The sequence below is a fragment of the Salvelinus fontinalis genome, chromosome 33 (genome assembly GCF_029448725.1).
Source record: "Salvelinus fontinalis isolate EN_2023a chromosome 33, ASM2944872v1, whole genome shotgun sequence".
Classification (NCBI taxonomy): Eukaryota; Metazoa; Chordata; class Actinopteri; order Salmoniformes; family Salmonidae; genus Salvelinus; species Salvelinus fontinalis.
The window spans coordinates 37,374,406-37,396,944 of NC_074697.1; the positions used below are offsets into that span (position 1 = coordinate 37,374,406).

Sequence of the window (22,539 nt, forward strand, 5' to 3'; positions counted from 1 at the left end):
CACTGTCGTTCACATCCCACCCTTCATTTCTGGAAATTCTCAAAAAATGAGTGAACTCTTACTCACCTCATTTTGTTATAACATCTTTGGTCAAACAGACGATTACGTGAAACCCAGAATGCATTGTATGTCAACAAACATGGCTACACAGCTGGAATTAGTTTAGCTCATCATAATCAGTACAACCTTAAAAAAAGTATTTTACAAACATATGTGCCCATTACAATCTGTGCAAGAATCGGAATGCATGATTTGTCACATATAATTGAAAACATGTGAATAAAACAGTAAATACACAAATAATTGCCACACAAAACATTTTCTGATAGTGATTTATTGAGACAAGTGGTGCGTGCCGGCAGTCAACCACGTACCCTCTCACTCTAAACCATTCAGTGTTGTTGTTTATGTATGTAGATAGTGAGCTAAGCTGTAGCATTAGCAATAACTTTCAAAAGGTGTGGAAAAAATGTGGAAATTCTGGAGATTTTGAGTCTGAGTATGAAAGTCAGGAATCAGATTCTGACAGTGAGGAGCTGCCCCCCAACCTTGTAGCCATTGAGAACCCTGAATCTGAGGACCCCTTGTCCACTGACAAAGTCACAGTTCCATTAGAAGATGCTGGTGGTGATGGAGGCAGACTGACAGTGGATGAAGTACAGGAGTTCTGTGGTAGCTGGAAGGCTGCCAGCCATTTCACCCCTCCTGGCCCTGCTGTTTGCTTTGACGAGTCCCAGTCTGGAGTGCAACGCCCCTTGCCATTTCCATCTGAGGCAGAGTGCTTTAAGTTGTTTCTGACAGAGGAGCTGGTGGGAGACATAGTAGAGACCAATCACTATGCCTTGGAGCTACAGGATAAGAGAGAGCCAGTGTAACGGATGTGAAATGGCTAGCTAGTTAGCGTGTACGCGCTAATAGCGTTTCAATCAGTTGAAGTAGTGGTTCCCCTTGCTCAGCAAGGACCGCGGCTTTTGTGGAGCGATGGGTAACGATGCTTCGTGGGTGACTGTTGTTGATGTGTGCAGAGGGTCCCTGGTTCGCGCCCGGGTATGGGCGAGGGGACGACGTAAAGTTATACTGTTACACCAGGAGTGGGGGGACAACCACAATTAGTGAAATGTATACATTCCTGGTGACAGTAAAGAAGAACTCCCTAAGAGAATACTGGAGCAGAGATCCTATGTTTGCAACTCCCTTCTTTGCCACCCTCTTTTCCCAAGACTGCTTCCTAGTTCTGCTGCTATGACTGCATTTCATCATCAACGCTACTGCCATCCTAAATGACCCGTTATACAAAACAAGAGATTCCAACAGCTGGCAGTAAAGCGCCATGACAAACGAGACGTCCATGTCCTCTCCACTGTCCATACAGCAACCATGTCGGCCACAGGGAAGGTGAACCACCTGACGGGAGAGAGAAACAAACCAGACAGAGAAACATCAAACCAGACTGCGTGCTTGACTATTACCTCAAAATGGGGGCAGTGGATAAGGCCGACATGATAAACAGCTTTGTGGAATGAACTCAGAAAACGACCAAGTGGTATAAGATATTTTTCCAGGGTAGCGTCAAAATACAACATGCCAATACTTCTGACGCATTTAGGATTGTTTTACAGAACTAATAGAATAATGTAACTAGCTACATAAGCACGATTGAATATAACACCATAAAAGGTGAGTAACATGAGTAACGTTACCTAGCGTGTCCGCGGTTATAAGGAATATACACAAATATATTATGCTCCATACACACAGTGAGCTACAGTAGAAACGGTATAACACGACACAGAAACTATTATAACGTAATTAGGCACTTACTTTGATAGAAACGCAGTCTGGATTTGAAGATGGGTGTCTGTAGTGACGCCTCTAGCAGTGAGACGCTGTGCCACTTGGGAGTCATAAGGCCAGGGTAGCTTCAACATACAACACATGCTAATACATCCGTGACGCAATTAGCGTTGTTTTCCAGAGCTAATAATCCTGTAGCTAGATACCTAAGCATTGAGTATAACACCATACATGTTATGAAATGAGTAACGTTACATCGCGTGTCCGGGGTTATAAGGAATATACACAAAAACATGACGCTACAGTAGAAACGACATAACACGACATGCAGAAACTATTATAACGTAATAAGGCACTTTGATAGAAACGCACTCATTTCCAAAGTTATTATTGGTAACGAAAACAACTTTGATTGCGATGCAGGCGACAGGTGGAAAATATGAACACGTGTATTGTTTTTGATGTTTGGGGGTGCTGCAATTTTTCCACTGACAGGGAAATACAGGACTAGTAAATGCCCAGTGCACTACTTTGTGTAATTAATATATGTTTTTTAAATTCACATTTTTCAGGGGGTGCTGCATCACCCTCAGTACCCCTACCTCCCCGGCTATGCTTACAGACCTTCTGTTCTGCAAAGACTTATGTAAGAACCACCACGTGGTCTAAAGGGTTGTGCTACAGCGACAGTATAAAGCTCTGCCCGTTACACTAAGCAGCTTCACATGAGAAGAGTCCTATCACTTGCACTCCCTTCAAGCAAGACAGCCACAGACATTCTCAATCCTGACAACAATGTCATCTCCAAGCTCTACAGGTAAGTTGATGTTCTCAAAATGAGGGTTAAAGCATTTTGCAGTCATACATTGCCTAGTGACCTTTCATCTCATCTTTAAAACATATAACTATTCAGTTTGTAAAAAAATTCTAGAGAGTAATTTATTGTAGGCCTAATAGTCCCCACAAGCTCCTTTAATACAATTTCTAGTTCTGCTTTGATATCCATCTGCTGTTTTTCTTTGTAGGTCTTCAGGTGTTTTTGAGTAATAATATTGTCTGGACCTTTTCCTTGCAGACCTGAAAAAGACTAAGTCAAAGAAGAGTAAGGATCATCATTACACAGACGTGCACGGCCTGCCATGCATTGAGAAGATCGTGGCTTCTGTGGAAGAGACCCCAGAGGACATCAGCACTACAATCAGTGGAACTATCCCAGAGTGGATTAGTGGCAATTTCCTCAGAAACGGACCAGGAAAGTTTGCGATTGGTAATAATAAGTGAGTATATTTTAAACAAGCTATATATGTTTAACCAGAATCAAATGAGGAGTAAATGACAATTGCTGCATATATGAAATTATTTACTGTACTATATTAACTATTTCTTCTGCATCTCAGATTCAACCACTGGTTTGATGGAATGGCCCTCTTGCATCAATTCAAAATCGCGGGAGGCCAGGTGACCTACAAGAGCCGCTTCCTGAGAAGTGACTGCTACACGGCTAACAATGAGAACAGCCGCATCGTTGTGTCTGAATTCGGGACTGTGGCCATGCCAGACCCCTGCAAGAACTTCTTCCAACGCTTTCTGTCCCGGTTCGAACTGCCAAGTGAGTTTACAGTTCAAGTCTGCAGTTCAAGAGTTTGGAGGTCAAAGAGTGGAGAATATATGACAGACGGAGAATTGATTTACGTTGTGCTAATCACATGAAAACTATCTTTGGTCCACAGAAGCATCAGATAATGACAATGTGAGCTTTGTGACGTACAAGGGTGATTACTACGTGAGCACGGAGACAAACTTCATGCACAAGGTGGACCCTGAGACACTTGAGACAAAGGAAAAGGTAGGCCTTGGCTAATAAAATATTGCATCGGATCTACTAGTGTATAGCGTTTCCTTTTATTTTTAAAGGTCTACACAAACACTACCTACAGTAGCCTCATACAATACAATGAGTTACATTCAGTATAAACAAATCACCAAATTATTTTTGTTGAAATATTTAATAAGAGACCTATTGCATTATAAATTCAGCAAAAAAATAAACGTCTTTCAAAGATAATTCGTAAAAATCCAAATAACTTCACAGATCTTCATTGTAAAGGGTTTAAACACTGTTTCCATGCTTGTTCAATGAACCATAAACAATTAATGAACATGCACCTGTGGAACGGTCGTTAAGACACTAACAGCTTACAGACGGTAGGCAATTAAGTTCAGTTATAAAAACGTAGGACACTAAAGAGGCCTTTCTACTGACTCTGAAAACCACCAAAAGAAAGATGTCCAGGGTCCCTGCTCATCTGCGTGAATGTGCCTTAGGCATGCTGCAAGGAGGCATGAGGACTGCAGGTGTGGCCAGGGCAATAAGTTGCAATGTCCGTACTGTGAGACACCTAAGACCGAGCTACAGGGAGACAGGACGGACAGCTGATCGTCCGTCCTCGTAGTGGCAGACCACGTGTAACAAACACCTGCACAGGATCGGTACATCCGAACATCACACCTGCGGGACAGGTACAAGATGGCAACAACTGCCCGAGTTACACCAGGAATGCACAAAATCCCTCCATCAGTGCTCAGACAGTCCAGCCTCTCTCAGCCTATTGCGGACAGAGGGCTTGTAGGCCTGTTGTAATGCAGGTCCTCACCAGACATCACCGGCAACAATGTTGTCTATGGGCACAAACCCACCGTTGCTGGACCAGACAGGACTGGCAAAAAGTGCTCTTCACTGACGAGTTGCGGTTTTGTCTCACCAGGGGTGATGGTCGGATTTGCGTTTATCATTGAAGGAATGAGCGTTACCCCAAGGCCTGTACTCTGGAACGGGATCGATTTGGAGGTGGAGGGTCTGTCATGGTCTGGGGCGATGTGCATCATCGGACTGAACATTTTGTCATTGTAGGCAATCTCAACGCTGTGCATTACAGGGAAGACATCCTCCTCCCTCATGTGGTACCCTTCCTGCAGGCTCATCCTGAGATGACCCTTCAGCATGACAATGCCACCAGCCATACTGCTTGTTCTGTGTGTGATTTCCTGCAAGACAGGAATGTCAGTGTTCTGCCATGGCCAGCGAAGAGCCCGGATCTCAATCCCATTGAGCACGTCTGAGACCTGTTGGATCGGAGGGTGAGGGCTAGGGCCATTCCCCCCAGAAATGTCTGGGAACTTGCAGGTGCCTTGGTGAAAGAGTGGGGTAACATCTCACAGCAAATATGGTGCAGTCCATAAGGAGGAGATGCACTGCAGTACTTAATGTAGCTGGTGGCCACACCAGATAATGACTGTTACTTTGGATTTTGACCCCCCCCCCCCCCCCCTTTGTTCAGGGACACATTATTCAATTTCTGTTAGTCACATGTCTGTGGAACTTGTTCAGTTTAAATCTCAGTTGTTGAATCTTATGTTCATACGCATTTTTATGAAAATAAACGCAGCTGACAGTGAGGACGTTTCTTTTTTTGCTGAGTTTAGGATAGCATGATTGAAGGCCTATCAAGACATTTCATTTTTGTTGATGCTCTCAACAGGTGGACTGGAGCAAATTCATTGCTGTCAATGGAGCCACTGCCCACCCCCACACAGACCCTGATGGTACAACATACAACATGGGGAATTCTTACTCTGCTAAAGGTAAGGAAGGAACCAGCCCCTGCCCATTTCACTAACCACCGTCACTGAAGTCTAACAAATTGCAGATGACGAATGACAAAACACAAACCTTTTAAACCTGAAATCTGCCTGCAAAAATTGGCCAAAGGCCAGTTTTCCAGGTTCCAAATAAAACTAAAACCAAATCTGTCTTTTTTTCAGGTGCAATTTACAATATCATCCGCGTGCCTCCGACAAAGACAATGCCAGAAAACCCAGAGGAAACCCTGGAGGGAGCTACAGTGGTCTGTTCTATTCCTTCAGTGGACAAGGCAAGACCTTCATACTACCACAGCTTTGGTGAGCAGACCACACAAAGCCTCCACAGGCTCCATAGCTAATGACACATTTAACGTAAACAGCCTCTCATGTAAACCCTCTCACCAGTAGATGGCTCACCCTGCCAACCATCTTCAAAGCAAAATGGTCATTTTTCATCCTTTTGTTAATCAGAATGCACATCAATGATCTATCAATACTGATATGATCTGACTCAACTTCAAAAGATTGGCAATTGATATACTGCTCATTCGATTTCAGCAATGTCGGAGAATTACGTAGTGTTTATTGAGCAGCCTATCAAAATGGACCTCTTGAAGATTGTTACAGGCAAGCTGAGAGGAAAGGGTATCAGCGATGGGATCTACTGGGACCCTAAACTTGAGACCATCTTTCATTTGATTAACAAGCAGACAGGCAAGGTAAGACCTTGGCCTAGAACGCCCTTGAATTCTTGGGAGTCTCAGTTCTTGTTGAAAGTTTTGGTAAATGACAAGTTAGGAACGAGACAAAGGATACTAAGCCTACAGTAATTGCTTTTAAGTTATACATTTCATTTCTGATGACTGACATCTTTTATTCTCTTCCAGCTCAACTCAGTCAAGTATTATGCCAAAGCGCTGTCCACGTTCCACCAGATCAACGCCTGGGAGGAGGAGGGCCTCCTGGTTATGGACCTCTGTGCCGCAGACGATGGCAAAGCCATCAACAACTACATGGTTCAGAACATGCGCAAGTCAGGAGAGGCTCTGGACAAGGTCAGTATAAGTCTAAACTGAAGGGTATAACACTTAACTTCAATGAATAATCATTAATAAACTATTTAAAAATACTAACTACAAATACATATTCCATTATTTGTAAACAGTTATATGCATTAGAATTCAGAAGCATGTATACTTTTTTGTATAACTTATAAAGCATTTATAATGGCTTGTTCATTACAGTTATACAGTGCCTTCGGAAAGTATTCAGATCCCTTGAATTTTAAAACATTAATGATTAAATAAAAATAATTCCTCAAATCTACACACAATACCCCATAATGACAAAGCGAAAACAGTTTTACAGAAATACCTTATTTACAGAAGTATTCAGCCCCTTTGCTATGAGACTCAAAATTGAGCTCAGGTGCATCCTGTTAACCTTTGATCATCCGTGAGATGTTTCTACAACTTGATTGGAGTCCACCTGTGGTAAATTCAATTGATTGGACATGATTTCGAATGGCACACACCTGTCTATATAAGGTCTCACAGGTGACAGTGCATGTCAGAACAAAAACCAAGCCATGAGGTCGAATGAATTGTCCGTAGAGGTTTGAGACAGGATTGTGTCGAGGCACAGATCTGGGGAAAGGTATCAAAACGTTTCTGCAGCATTGAAGGTCCCCAAGAACACAGTGGCCTCCATCATTCTTAAATGGAAGAAGTTTGGAACCACCAAGACTCTTAGAGCTGTCAGCCCGGCCAAACTGAGCAATCGGGGGAGAAGGGCCTTGGGTCAGGGAGGTGACCAAGAACCCGATGGTCACTCTGTCAGAGCTCTAGAGTTCCTAAAGCTCCTTCCAGAAGGACAACCGTCTCTGCAGCACTCCACCAATCAGGCCTTTATGGTAAAGTAACCAGACGGAAGCCACTCCTCAGTAAATGCACATGACAGCCCCTTTGGATGACTTTGCCAAAAGGCATCTTAAGAATCTCAGACCATGAGAAACAAGATTTTCTGGTCTGATGAAACCAAGATTAAATCATTTGGCTTAATGTCAAGCGTCACTTCTGGAGGAAACCTGACACCATCCCTATGGTGACGCGTGGTGGCAGCATCATGCCGTGGGGATGTTTTTCAGTGGGAGGGACTCTAAGACTAGTCAGGATCGAGACAAAGATGAACAGAGCAAAGTACAAAGAGATGCTTAATGAAAACCTGCTCAGGACCTCAGACTGTGGTAAAATCTCACTTCCAACAGGACAACAACCCTAAGCACACAGCCAAGACAACACAGGAGTGGCATCAGGACAAGTCTCTGAATGTCCTTGAGTGGCCCAGCCAGAGCCCGGACTTGAACCCGACCGAACATCTTCGAAGAGACCTGAAAATAGCTGTGCAGCAACGCTCCCCATCCAACCTGACAGAGCTTGAGAGGATCTGCAGAGAAGAATGGGAGAAACTAGCCAATCACAGGTGTGCCAAGCTTGTAGCGTCATACCCAAGAAGACTCAAGGCTGTAATTGCTGCCAAATGTGCTTCAACAAAGCACTGAGTAAAGGGTCTGAATACTTATGTAAATAAAAATAAATACAACTGTTTTTGCTTTGTCATTATGGGGTATTTTAGGTAGATTGAGGGAAACATTTTTATTTTTTAAATACATTTTAGAATAAGGCTGTAATTTAACAAAATGTGGAAAAAGTGAAGGGGTCTGAATACTTTCCGAAAGCACTGTAAGTGTAACCAGCTGAAGTCACTAGGATCAGGAATCCTACATGTGAACTGCTTGAGGTTGAAAATGTTTTTGTTCAAATTAGGTGTACAACACTATGTGCAGAGTTTTCCCCCGGCGATTTGTCTTGCCTCTCAACGTGGACAAGGAGACACCCTGTGGGAAAAATCTGAACACACGCCCTGACAGTACCGCCACTGCCACCAAGACTGCTAAGGACAAGGTGTGTGAACAATAATCATGCACAAGTCTTCTGTTATACATCACTGCTGAAATGCATCACTAAGCTAAGCTCCTGAGTGTGGCAGCGGTCTAAGGCACTGCCTCTCAGTGCTAGAGGCGTCACTACAAACCCTGGTTCGATCCCAGGCTGTATCACAACCGGCCGTGAACGGGAGTCCCATCGGGTGGCGCACAATTGGCCCAGCGTCGTCCGGTTTAGGGGAGGATTTGGGTTAGGAATATTCACTCAGAGCCTCATTAACTCACTCTCTGCAGGTGTTCTGTACACATGAGGATCTGCACGATGAAGAACTTCATACGTATGGTGGTCTCGAGTTCCCACAAATTAACTATGCCAAGTACAACACCAAACCATATCGCTACTTCTACGGTTGTGGTTTCAGACATCTAGTAGGAGACACTCTCATCAAGATGGACCTCCAAGGCAAAAGTATGAAGGTTGGTTGTCATATTGATTCCTCCTTTTTTTTTTTTAACTCAAGAATATCTGCATCAGTAACACAGTACTCTATTGCGATGAGTGATGTAAGCCTAGGTAATAAGAATAGGAAATTCAATGCTGACCTTCATACTGCTGTGCTTTAAGGTGTGGGAGCATCCTGGACTGTACCCTTCAGAGCCTGTCTTTGTACCCTTGCCTGGCGCTACAGAAGAGGATGACGGTGTCATTATGTCTGTGGTCATCACTCCAAATAAGGTCAGTTCCCCCTTAAACACCTATGCCCATTAACAATTGTTGTTCTCCTAACTCCCAATGTTATCCTCCTAATGTAAACATGTTCCCCTTCTCCAGGACAAGAGCACGTTCCTGTTGGTTTTGGATGCCAAGACATTCAAAGAGTTGGGCAGAGCAGAGGTGCCTGTGAACATTCCCTATGGTTTCCATGGGACATTCAACTCCACTACGACTCATAGAAGGTATCTATCAGAAAAGAAATTGGAGGCCCAATAGAGTGAATTGTACTGTGTTCATCTTTCATTTCTTGTCAAGTATATCCTTTCTGATTATTGACTGGATAACCATCAAAACACCTTATTGTGAAGTTTAACTTTAAAAGCACTGTGAAAAACTTGTTAGTTCCATGCAAACAAAGAAAATGTTTCATGTTCATAAATAAGTGTATTTTTGTAAGATTTATGTCCACTCCTGTTTTGTGAATATATCTATCCTCTATATAAACAACTTATAATAAAAAATATATATTAAGAAAAGCCATGGGCAAATTTTTTATAATTTGGTTCACTCACCACCGAAAAGCTCGTAATAAATCTTTAAAAAATACTATTGGAAAAAGTGAACTACAGGCTATGATAACACCACGCAATATTCCATGTGATACACAGATGAATTAGTCGTACAGTCTGAACTGAATCCATTGACTCTTGTGACCGTCTTGTGGTCACTCACAACACAGTTACGACCTAAAAGTTAGTTTCCTGTTTGGTAATGGTTAGGCTATATTTCACTGTCAAGTAAAAAATTATTGATTTTATACATTTTCAAAAATGAGTTCTTAACTTTGGATATTGCAGACACTGAAACGTCAATATTTTTAACCTATTTATTGTTTACAGAAGGCTACATAGGCCTAGATCTACAGTATTCCCAATGCTTCAATATAAATAGGTAATTTATAAAGAAATGAACCACAATGACACTCACATTGTGTTTGCCAGTGTGGGATAAAGAGTGAGGACAGTAAAACTAAAAAGCATACATAGAGGTCAAAAGAAAAGTACTGACATGTTACTTATTTAGATCAGTGAGGAAATATTTACAAATAGTCTGTAGCACATAGGCCCATATAGCAAGTCTATCCCTGCAGTTTGTCAGAAATGAGAGCCAAGGTACGCCTCAAGTGATCCTTCTTCTCTTTCAGGTGTGACTCCAAGTTTCTGGCCTCCATCAATATGTCTTCCAACTCCCTAACTTGTGAAGCATCTATTGCAGCCCTCTCACTGTAGGAAACAAAGGCACTATGTATGATCGACATGGTGTGGTGTACAGATTATTTCAAGAAAAGCATATTCACCTAATGATTTATCATAAATGTTTGTACGCAGTAAAATTGCCTGGGTACTTAACGTAATATGTGATGTGGGCAAAGCACTGAAATTTAAACTCAAATGTGGTCTGACATTACAAAGAATGGAATGAAAACACGTTTGTCATGTTCCCTTTGTTGTACCTACCTCAACACTTCAGAGTATTTGGAAAATAGCATGTTGACCTCTCTATTTGCACCTATCATTTGAAGGAAAATAAAGAGCAGTAATGTCAATCTCTGTAGCAAACACATTTTTTAAAAATATATAATGCATGCCATTTACCAGACACTTTAATCCATAGCAAGTGTGTGAACTTATGAAAGGCCGATTCCAGGAATTGAACCCACTATCCTGGCGTTGCAAGTGCCATGCTCTACCACCTGAGCTACATTCTATTCTTAGATATAAATGATGGTATCAATTGATCCAAACATTCATCATTCTTATCTATGAAAGAGAAATTATTCCTAATGCAAATATGTGCATACCTGCAAGTGCACCCTCAAACAAATCTGAAGAGATTGAAGCTGGTGTTTTACTACTGTGTGTTTTATTTTTTGCTGGAGAACTGTCACAATATGCAGATGTTTGTTCAACCTATTGCAATGAAAGAGAAAAGACAACTCTCAATGACTACAACACAATCAATATGGATTTGCATGGACTAACTAATAGAAAATTGATATGGCTGAGTTGAGAACAGATAGAAATACGTAAATTAGCTATCCCAATGGTGGATGGCAGACAGGTTTTTCTAATGACCCTGGGGAGTACTTTTCCAGCAGATAACATCAAAACGGCAGCATTTTCAGACCTCTTGTGCCAATTTTTTGGGGCCTTTGTTGTCCATTCCCCTCCCTGTCGGTGGCATCACTCTGCCTGGCAATGGTCACTTAAAAGTTTCTCACCGCTTTCTAAAAAGTTACGTGGAGAGATGTGTGGTTAGCTACAATGGCTGACGAGAGACTACATTTTAACACAGTGTAACATGTTAACGTTGGGTAATGTTTATGCGCCTGTCTAACTGAACACTTGCAGCTAACTAACAACATTCTACCAGCTGCAGAATCAGCACAGCTGACCTCAACTAACAAACACGGCTAACTAGCTAGCTAAAGTTTGGTTATCCAACGGTAGCTGGCAGGGCCTTATCACTAGTTAGCTAACATGTTTAACTTAAACACATCCTTAATTTATTTCAAGGTAATCTATCGAGGTAATTAACAAAAATGCTGTTATGTAGAATTGATTAGCTAGCTACCTAAAACATTTGAAAAGTATACTTACTTTTGCGTATCCGTTTGGTTTGCCAAATTCGAATTCCGATTGTTTTGCGCGAGCCAATCAGAACGTTCCATCAATTTCACGAACAAGGCCGTGCTACAGTTCAAACTATTATGATCTACCGCCACCTACTGTCTTCAGACAGCAAATCCATTGACTGTAGTGATCAGAATATACAGTAATAACCATATCTAAGAAGTCCCAAAGTTCCAAAGGCTGTGCCTAATATAGTGTATAAGAGGTCATAATATTTGTTCGTCTGTGGTGTGTAATGAGGAGCAACCAGACATGGAACTTGACACTTATGAAATTGCTTATTCCAGTTACTAATAAGCATGCACCCATTAAGAAAATGACAGTAAAAACTATGAAATCCCCGTGGATTGATGAGGAATTAAACAATTGTATGGGTGAGAGGGATGATGCAAAAGGAATGGAAAATAAGTCTGGCTGTACAACCGATTGGCAAACGTACTGCAAATTGAGAAATAATGTGACTAACCTGAATAAAAAGAATAAGAAACTATACTATGAAACAAAGATAAATTACATAAAGAATGATAGTAAAAAGCTTTGGAGCACCTTAAATGAAATGTGAGAAAAAATGGCAAACCTAGCACCATTTAATCAGATGGCTCATTCATCACAAAACCCACTGATATTGCCAATAACTTATTTTTTTAGACTTTTACCCCTTTTCGTGATATCCAATTGGTAGTTACAGTCTTGTCTCATCGCTGCAATCCTGCCATGCCAAACTGCTCACTTAACCGGAAACCAGCTGCACAAATGTGTCAGAGGAAACTGGTACCACTGGCAACCATAGTCAGCCTGCAGGCACCCAGCCCACCACAAGGAGTCACTAGAGTGCAATGGGACCAAGACATCCCCACCGGCCAAACCCTCTCCTAACCCGGACGACGCAGCCCGGTTACGGCCGGCTCTGACACAGCCCTTGGATCAAACCCGGGTCTGTAGTGACGCCTCAAGCACTGCAATGCAGTGCCTTAGACCGCTGCGCCACTCTGGAGGCCATGTTATTGCTAATTACTTTAATGATTTTTTCATTGGCAAGATTAGAAAACTTAGGCATGACATGCCAGCAACAAACGCTGACACTACACATCCAAGTATAACTGATCAAATGATGAAAAATCAAGCATTGACATTTTGAATTCCGTAAAGTAAGTGTGGAAGAAGTGAAATTATTGTTTGCTATCAACGATGACAAGCCACCGAGGTCTGACAACTTGGATGTAAAATTACTGAGGACAATAGTAGACAATATTGCCACGCCTATGTGCCCTCAGACCTGGAGGGAAGCAAAAGTAATTCCACTACCCAAGAATAGTAAAGCCCCCTTTGCTGGCTCAAATAGCCAACCAATCAGCCTGTTACCAACCCTTAGTAAACTTTTGTAAAAAATTGTGTTTGACCAGATGCAATGTTATTTTACTCTAAACAAATTGACAGCAGACATTCAACACGCTTAAAGGAAGGACATTCAACAAGCACGGCACTTACACAAATGACTGATGATTGGCTGAGAGAAATTGATGATAAAAAGATTGTGGGAGCTGTCTTGTTAGACTTCAGTGCGGCTTTTGACATTATTGATCATAGCCTGCTGCTGGAAAAACGTATGTGTTATGGCTTTATACCCCCTGCTATAATGTGTTATGGCTTTACACCCCCTGCTATAATGTGTTACGGCTTTACACCCCCTGCTATATTGTGGATAGAGAGCTACCTGTCTAACAGAACACAGAGGGTGTTCTTTAATGGAAGCCTCTCCAACATAATCCAGGTAGAATCAGCAATTCCAGGGCAGCTGTCTAGGCCCCTTACTTTTTTCAATCTTTACTAATGACATGCCACTGGCCTTGAGTAAAGCCAGCGTGTCTATGTATGCATATGACTCAACACTAGACACGTCAGCTAGTACAGTGAGTTAAATCGCTACAACATTTAACAAAGAGCTGCAGTTAGTTTCAGAATTGGTGGCAAGGAATAAGTTAGTCCTAAATATTTCAAAAACTAAAAGCATTCACTAAACCTCAACTAAATCTTGTAAAAGATAATGTGGAAATTGAGCAAGTTGAGATGACTAAACTGGATTGTAACCCTGGATTGTAAACTCTCATGGTCAAAACATGTTTATAAAACAGTAGCTAAGATGAGGAGAAGTCTGTCCATAATAAAGTGCTGCTGCTCTGCCTTTTTAACAACACTATCAACAAGGCAGGTCCTACAGACTCTAGTTTTGTCGCACCTCGACTACTGTTCAGTCGTGTGGTCAGGTGCCACAAAGAGAAACATCGGAAAATTACAATTGGTTCAGAACAACGCAGCACAGCTGGCTCTTAAATGTACACAGAGATCTAACGTTAATAATATGCATGTAAATCTCTCATGGCTCAAAGTGGAGAAGAGATTGATTTCATCACTACTTGTATTTGTAAGAAGTGTTGACATGCTGAATGCACCAAGGTGTTTGTTTAAACTACTAGCACACAGCTCGGACACCCACGAGACATGCCACCAAGGATCTCTTCACAATCCCCAAGTCAAGAACAGACTATGGGAGGCGCACAGTACTACATAGAGCCATGGCTACATGGAAATCTATTTCACATCAGGTAACTAATGCAAGCAGTAGAATCAGATTTTAAAAAAGGATAAAAATACACCTTAACTGAACAGCGGGGACTGTGAAGAGACACACACACACACACACACACACACACACAGGCACAGACACACATACACATGATAAGACACGCACTCTACGCACACGTACACATGGATGTTGTATTATTAATATGTGATTGTGTAGTAGTGGCCTGAGGGAACACACTAAATGTTTTGGGTACAGTGTTATGAAATGTAATGTCATGTAATATTTTTAATTGGAAATAACTGCCTTAATGTTGCTGGACCCCAGGAAGAGTCGCTGCTGCCTTGTCAGCAGCTAAAGGAGCAGCTAAAGCTAGTTATAACAATATTTGACATACAGTGCTTTCAGAAAGTAATCAGACCCCTTGACTTTTTACACATTTTATTATGTTAAAGCGTTATTCTAAAATGGATGAAATAAAAAAAAATCCTCATCAATCTACCCCATAATAACAAAGCAAAAACAGGTTTTTAGAAATGTTGCAAATTTATTAGAAAAAAGAAATACCCTATTCACATAAGTATTCAGACCCTTTGCAATGAGGCACGAAATTGAGCTCAGGTGCATCCTGTTAACATTGATCATCCTTGATATGTTTCTACAACTTGATTGGAGTCCACCTGTGGTAAATTAATTGATTGGCCATTATTTGGAATGACACACACCTGTCTATATAAGGTTCCACAGTTGACAGTGCATGTTAGAGCAAAAACCAAGTCATGAGGTCAAAGGAATTGTCCGTTGAGCTCCAAGACAGGATTGTGTCGAGGCACAGTTGGAATCACCAAAATTCCTCCTAGAGTATTCCAGTCAAACATTCCCTATAAACTGTGATCTCTGAAAGAGGGAGAATCTTGGAACCACTTAAATTCTTCCTAGAGCTGGCCGCCTGGCCACACTGAGCAATCGGGGGAGAAGGGCCTTGGTCAGGGAGGTGACCAAGAACCCAATGGTTACTCTGACAGAGCTCTAGAGTTCATTTGTAGAGATGGGAGAACCTTCCAGAATTACAATCATCTCTGCAGCACTCCACCAATCAGGCCTTTATGGTAGAGTGGCAAGACGGAAGCCACTCCTCAGTAAAGGCACATGACAGCCTGCTTGGAGTTTGCCAAAGACACCTAAAGACTCTCAAACCATGAGAAAAGATTCTCTGGTCTGTTAAAAACAAGATCAACTCTTTGGCCTGAATGCTAAGCATTACGTCTGGAGGAAACCTGGCACCATCCCTATGGTGAAGCATGGTGTTGACAGCATCATGCTGTGGGGATGTTGTGCAGCAGCAATGACTGGGAGACTAGTCAGGATCGAGGCAAATATGAACGGAGCAAAGTAGAGAGATCCTTGATGAAAACCTGCTCCAGAGCTCTCAGGACCTCAGACTGGGGAGAAAGTTCACCTTCCAGCAGGACAACAACCCTAAGCACACAGCCAAGACAATGCAGGAGTGGCTTTGGGACAAGTCTCTGAATGTCCTTGAGTGGCCCAGCCAGAGCCCGGACTTGAACCCGACCGAACATCTTTGAAGAGACCTGAAAATAGCTGTGCAGCAACACTCCCCATCCAACCTGACAGAGCTTGAGAGGATCTAAAAACCTGTATTTGCTTTGTCATTATGGGTATCATGTGTAGATTGATGAGGGGAAAAACAATTTAATCAATTTTATAAAAAGGCTGTATCCTAACAAAATGTGCAAAAAGTCAAGGGGTCTGAATACTTTCCGAAGGCACTGTAACTACTGAAGATCTCCTCCCCTTGCAAGATGTATGTGCAGGCCCTTAGGGATCTCCCATGGCAACGTCTATGTCCCTTTCCACACCTCTCTGTCTGTGGGTTAATAACGAGCAATGTGCAGTAGAACAATCTGCATGTGTAAGGATCTAATTGACTGAGAGTAAATTATTGTAAGTGGCTAGCCTTTTTTCAAGTCAAAAGTCGCACACTAAAATTACTGGTGACCTCCAGATCTTTTCAGATTTTTCCTAAAGTTTACCTACAATATATCCATGTCACTCCCGTTTTTATAATAATAACCCATATGTAGCTTGTTGTCTCTAAGACACATTTGTTTCACAATCTATTGTGAAAGTGTCTCACCGAATCAATGAAGAAACACAGTGAAAAAGCGCCCATATCCACTTTACTTTATATCAAATCCTGTTGCTAATGTACTCGGTTGGAGACAGCTGGCATGTTGACTCTGCATGTGATATAAGCACAGGTTGTGTTTTCGTGCATTTACAGTACAATAGGTTATGTTGTGTGATTTGTCATGTCTGCCTTTTGTCCAGTGGTGGGAGTGAGACCTAAGATATTTGTTTGTGTGAACATAGCTGCTTTATTCTGTTCTGATCTATTCTATTCCCCTTGTAGATAATAATGATAATGGTGAGTCATATACAAGGAAAAGCTTTGCTTTCTGGGGACATTTATTTATTTAGCGTAGGTTTTCAAAACAGTTGTAAATTGAATGCAATTTCAAGTGTTCTTTGCTTAGCTTTTTTTGTTGTTGACAATTTTAAATGCAATACACCACACACATGGATACAGCACAAGGGCATTAAAAGCATTGAGGATGACACAAAAAAGTGTCAAACTTTTTTCCATTGCGTTCTTTTGAAAATACCTAAAAACAAAATATACACAAGATTAGAAAATGAAAACAATAACGTTAGCTGAAACAATTATACTTTCTTTAAGCCAGTATTTTCCAACCAGGGGTACTTGGCCTTCCACAGGGGGTACTTGAAAAGACTCATGAGACCAGGCCTACTGGTAAAATGCACAAGGGGTACTTCAGGGTTACTCCGGGCAGAGCTCTGGTGTGATGGCTATGAGAGTCTCTAATGAAATTAAAATAACCAGACAGGTAACTGGGTGCAAGTTCTATCATGTACAACAAGATTAAGACCAATGTGCGTCCTACGGCTGAGCTTGAGTAGGCCTATACTTCTCATTAGTTTATTTTGGGCCGTTTGAACTTTGTCCTTCAGACTTTTTAGATTTTTGTCATTCAAATTTTTGGGGGTTGGTACATGTGTAAGGATTTGCCATGTAGTGTTGTATACAATGATTTAGATATATATCATTGGTTGTTTATCATGTTGGATATTTTTCAAGTGCATCCACAAATGCAAACTCATTCAATATACCAAAAAGTCGCTAACAATGGGCGAATTCATTTTCCATTGCCCGGTGCCCGTGATGTCCGGAGTTTATACATTTTAGACATTCCATTGGTCCTTATGTGAAATCTCCACCCACACGACGCACCGAGACATGCAAAACGAACCTGCCCAATGCAACTAGCATACTTTGCTTAGGAGAGGGGGATGATGGGGGTGCCTCCTACGCTTACTCCAATCGCCTCTCGAAGGAGCACTTCTAGTTACCCAAACGAAACATACACAAACATGGCGACAAGACAGACAGTCAAGATGCTGTCCCCTCTTAGGTTTACAATATATTTGTTATTTTTCTTCGCTCCTGGTACATTTTCCTCCACCCTTCGTCTTCATCGAGACCAGCGGTTATTGCTACTGCAGGACAGGGGTTTTTCTACGGTGAACGCAAATGAAGAATGTATCCATGGAATAGGCGCCGATGCGAAACGACGAGCTGCACGTAATGCAAGGGAAGACAGAGCTTCGGGCATGTATCAGCATCGCATTCGGCGGAGTGCAGTCCAACCACCCGTGCCAAAGGTGTATGGACAGGTAATGCATTACTTTTCCAGTGTAACTACAATTCTACTGAAAGCAGCTAGCTAGCTGGTCTCTCGTCACACTCAGAAGGCTATCTACAGTTAGCTACAGTAGCTAGTTAGGTTTAGCAGCTCACGTTAACTACCTAGCTAGTTTAGTAACGGAACTCAGAAACATCAATGGCAGGGATCATCAACTATATTCAGCTGCGGGTCGATTTTTTTCTTGTGCGGATGGTCGGGGACCTGAACACAATTACAAATCATTTGTAAACTGCAAATTGATCGCAAGAAGACCAAACATATATACTGTTTGACTAAAACATTTCAAACATTCCTTACGTTTGTATACAATCACTTGTATCTATATTATTCGTGTGAAAAATTGAAACAGATTTCTTAAATAAAAATCACTTGGAGCATTTAACTTTTTTATTTTAATTTTACTTGGGGCCAAATAAAACCACCCGTGGGCCAAATTCGGCCCGCTGGCCGCAAGTTGGGGAACCCTGCTGTATGGCTCTCATTTCATGCACGACCCTTGACGAGGAGAGGTGAAGAGCAAATAGCCAAAGCCAGGCTTTCGAAGTCAGTCTAGTTTATTGTCAAGTGTGTGATTATCAGTACCACCGTAGCGAGGCAGCTACTCTACTTTTTAACACAGACTGTCCCATTTCAGCATACGATGCCATGGCGGGCGCTTTTCTCCCCGATGTAAGGCTCGAGCTACCATAGAAAGCACTGGCATAACCTATTCAATGACGTCAGTGGATCTAGTAAACAAACCCTCCGTTTTACTGTCTACCAACAGACTGTTACACACACATGTATTGCACGAAGTCTTTGAATTCTCTTCTTGACCAAACTAATGCAGTATTTATATTTGACCAGTTTTTCAGAAACCCCGTGATCACAGCATGTCACCACAATCACACAGTTGATGACCGTGAACAATAACACAATTCTAATTAGCCAAGACTGCTGCTATAGTCTTCCCCATGTGGACATGCTTGCCATATTGGAGGGTGGAAATATTGCGAAGAGCCAATAGTGGCAGTCTTTGTATATTACATTTTTGTTATTGATTTCTGTAAGATGTTGGGGCTGTTGTGTATGATGAATCAAATCAAATTGTATTGGTCACATACACATGGTTAGCAGATGTTATTACAAGTGTAGTGAAATGCTTATCCTTCTAGATCCGACAGTGCAGCAGTATCTAACAGGTAATATCTAACAATTCCACAACAAAACCTAATACACACAATCTAGTAAAGGAATGGGATAAGAATAAATAAATAAACAAATATATGGATGAGCAGTGACAGAGCGGCTAAGATGCAATAGATAGTGTAGTATACAGTATATACATTTGAGATGAGTTATGCGAGATATGTAAACATTCTTAAAGTGGCATTATTAAAGTGACTAGTGTTCCATTTATTAAAGTGGCCAAGGATATCAAGTCTGTAAGAGTCAGGTCACATTGCTGAGTAGCTCCATAATGTGATTTCTTATTTATTAAGGTAGTCAGCTCTTCAGTATTCCTTAAAATGAAACTAAAAGTCACTGGTGGTTGCACCACATTCCACACAACCTCAAATTGGAACAGACAGGGTTGCTTATGTGATCAACTTTGGAAATAATTCCTCTGCTGGTCAGATGTCATGTTTTGTTCTGGACAGTCAGTGTCTCTTCTGTGACAGTAGAGGAAAGCCAATATCTTCAGGGATTAAATAGCTTAGACAGGGCACTCATGGGATTCAGCCTAGATGTTTCTAAAGGTGCTGCAGTGAAAATGCACAAAATGTTTGCCAAAAATGCACAAAAAGGTACATACTTTATTTGTTTATAAATAAGGTTGGCTATTTGTAGCAACTGTATGGCTGTTATTTTGTCCTTTAAGTTTAAGTAAGCTTTCAGTCCCCCGTCCCTAGCCATATCAAATCAAATCCAATTTTATTGGTCACATACACATGGTTAGCAGATGTTAATGCGAGTGTAGCGAATTGCTAACCTATATAGATATATCCTATATAGATATAATTCTCCCTTTAAATGTAATTGTTGTACAAATCTGTATAGGATGTTGTCAGTGTGTGTGAAATGTGGATACAATTAATCAGTTTCTTAGTTTAAGTAAGGAATGTGGAATGTTGGTGAAAAGTTCATTCCTGATAATGAGCTCAAAACAATTAGGAAAGGAAGTAGAAAAAACAAACTGAGACAAAGAATGGCGCCCAAGGGGATGGCTGCCGTTTTACTGTCTCCTAACCAGTTGTGCTATTTTGTGTTTTTTTGCATTGTTTGTAACTTATTTTGTACATAATGTTGATGCTACTGTCTTTCATGACCGAAAAGAGCTTTTGGATATCAGAACAGAGATTACTCACCTAATAACTAGATGAAGATTTTTTAATTCATGAGTCTGAAGTGAGGATATAATGCTGCTTCCAGATGAGGACCAAATCCCCGTCATTCACATGAAGGAAATAAAGGGGGCGGAGATCACGGTGCCTTGTAAGAATTCGTCTGCGAGTGGGTAACCCGCCTCTACCATCCATTATATTTGCCAACGTGCAATCACTGGAGAATAAACTGGATGAGCTCTGTTCGAGACTATCCTACCAACGGGACATTTAAAACTGTAATATCTTATGTTTCACCGAGTCGTGGCAGAACGACGACACAGATAATATACAGTTGTCTGGGTTTTCCGTGCATCGGCAGAACAGTTACGTCCGGTAAGACCAGTGGCCGGGGTGTGTGTCTTTTTGTCAATAACAGCTGGTGCGCAATGTCTAATATTAAGGTAGTCTCGAGTCTCGACCTCTTGATAAGCTGTAGACTTTCTTCTTCTTGAACTACACTGTTGGTTAAGGGCTTGTAAGTAAGCATTTCACGGTGAAGTCTACACTTGTTGTATTCGGCGCATGTGGCAAATAAAATTTGATTTGATTAGACAACACTACCAAGAGAGTTTTCATCTATATTGTCCGTAGCCATCTATATACCATCACAAACTGACGCTGGCAAGAAGACTGCACTCAACGATCTGTATAAGGCCATAAACAAAGAAGAAAATGCTCATCCAGAAGTGGTGCTCCTAGTGGCCGGGGACTTTAATGCAGGCAAACTTAAATCCGTTTTACCTAATTTCTACCAGCATGTCACATGCAACCAGCGAAGAAGAAAAAAACTCTAGACCACCTTTACTTCACTCACAGAGACGTGTACAAAGCTCTCCCTCGCCCTCCAATTGGAAAATTTGACTATAATTCTATCCTCCTGATTCCTGCTTACAAGCAAAAACTAAAGCAGGAAGTACTAGTGACTCGCTCAATACAGAAGTGGTCAGATGACGCGGATGCTACGCAACAGGATTGTTTTGCTAGCACAGACTGGAATATGTTCCGGGATTCTCAATGGCATTGAGGAGTATACCACCTCAGTCACCGGCTTCATCAATAAGTACATCGACGACGTCGTCCCCACAGTGACTGTGCGTACATATCCCAACCAGAAGCCATGGATTACAGGCAACATCCGCACCCAGCTAAAGGATAGAGCTGCCGCTTTCAAGGAGCGGGACACTAATGTGGACGTTTCTAAGAAATCCCGCTATGCCTTCAGACGAACCATCAAACAGTCAAAGCATCAATACAGGACTAAGATTGAATCCTACTACACCGGCTTTGAAGCTCGTCGGATGTGACAAGGCTTGCAAACTATTACGGACTACAAAGGGAAACCCAGCTGCAAGCTGCCCAGTGACGCGAGCCTACGAGATGGGCTAAATATATTTATACGCTTGCTTAGAGGCAAGCAACACTGGAGCTGCATGAGAGCACCAGCTGTTCTGGATGACTGTGTCGTCACACTCTCCGTAGCCGATGTGAGCAAGACCTTTAAACAAGTCATAGACTGTTCTCTCTGCTACCACATGGCAAGCAGTAACAGAGCTCCAAGTCTAGGTCCAAAAGGCTTCTTAACAGCTTCTACCCCCAAGCCATAAGACTGCTGAACAATTAACCAAATGGCCACCCGGACAATTTGCATTGATACCCCCCCTTTGTTTTTACACTGCTGCTACTTGCTGTTTTATTATCTATGCATAGTCACTTTACCCCTACCTACATGTACAAATTACCTCGACTAACCTGTACCCCCGCACATTGGCTTGGTACCGGTACCCCCTGTATATAGCCCCATTATAGCTATTTTGTTACTTAAAAAAACTACAAAAATTATACTTGAGTTTATTTAGTAAATATTTTCTTTACTTTATTTTCTTACAAGCCCTTAACCAACAATGCAGTTAAGTAAGCATTTCACGTTAAGGTCTACTGCACCTGCTGTATTTGGCACATGTGAAAAATACAATTTTGATTTGATTTGACTTGCGG

At 41.7% G+C, this 22,539-nt stretch overlaps 2 protein-coding genes and 1 long non-coding RNA gene across 4 annotated transcripts in view; 2 read left to right on the forward strand and 1 right to left on the reverse strand.

Annotated features, from left to right (window-relative positions):
- Positions 1–2,509: 2,509 nt before the first annotated feature.
- Positions 2,510–10,701, forward strand: LOC129832168 (carotenoid-cleaving dioxygenase, mitochondrial-like). The gene is made up of 13 exons (XM_055896012.1): positions 2,510–2,611; positions 2,870–3,071; positions 3,192–3,403; positions 3,525–3,640; positions 5,334–5,436; positions 5,617–5,754; positions 5,995–6,155; positions 6,324–6,491; positions 8,262–8,399; positions 8,675–8,857; positions 9,006–9,116; positions 9,213–9,337; positions 10,300–10,701. Exons 1-13 carry the CDS (start codon positions 2,590–2,592, stop codon positions 10,382–10,384), a joined length of 1,764 nt encoding a protein of 587 aa, XP_055751987.1. The 5' UTR covers positions 2,510–2,589; the 3' UTR covers positions 10,385–10,701.
- On the reverse strand, positions 10,344–11,836 carry LOC129832180 (uncharacterized). Its single transcript, XR_008755884.1, has 4 exons — positions 11,756–11,836; positions 11,283–11,382; positions 10,613–10,664; positions 10,344–10,378 (listed from the first exon to the last, which is right to left on the reverse strand). It is a non-coding gene; the product is annotated as an uncharacterized LOC129832180 (long non-coding RNA).
- Positions 11,837–17,729: 5,893 nt separating this feature from the next.
- The window catches only part of LOC129832154 (sortilin-related receptor-like), a 70,038-nt gene continuing 65,228 nt past the window's right edge, over positions 17,730–22,539 (forward strand). For both annotated transcript variants that reach the window (XM_055895962.1, XM_055895963.1), the window contains exon 1: positions 17,730–18,146. In XM_055895962.1, coding sequence (XP_055751937.1) covers positions 17,763–18,146 — 384 coding nt within the window. In that variant the 5' untranslated portion in view covers positions 17,730–17,762. The remainder of the gene's footprint in view (positions 18,147–22,539) is intronic.

Bases quoted from the DNA above. Each gene is read 5' to 3' on its own strand.
- LOC129832168 (XM_055896012.1), top strand. From the start codon at position 2,590: ATGTCATCTCCAAGCTCTACAG. The intron at 2,612-2,869 runs GTAAGTTGATGT...TTTTCCTTGCAG, and splicing joins GTCATCTCCAAGCTCTACAG to ACCTGAAAAAGACTAAGTCA. The intron at 6,156-6,323 runs GTAAGACCTTGG...ATTCTCTTCCAG, and splicing joins TTAACAAGCAGACAGGCAAG to CTCAACTCAGTCAAGTATTA.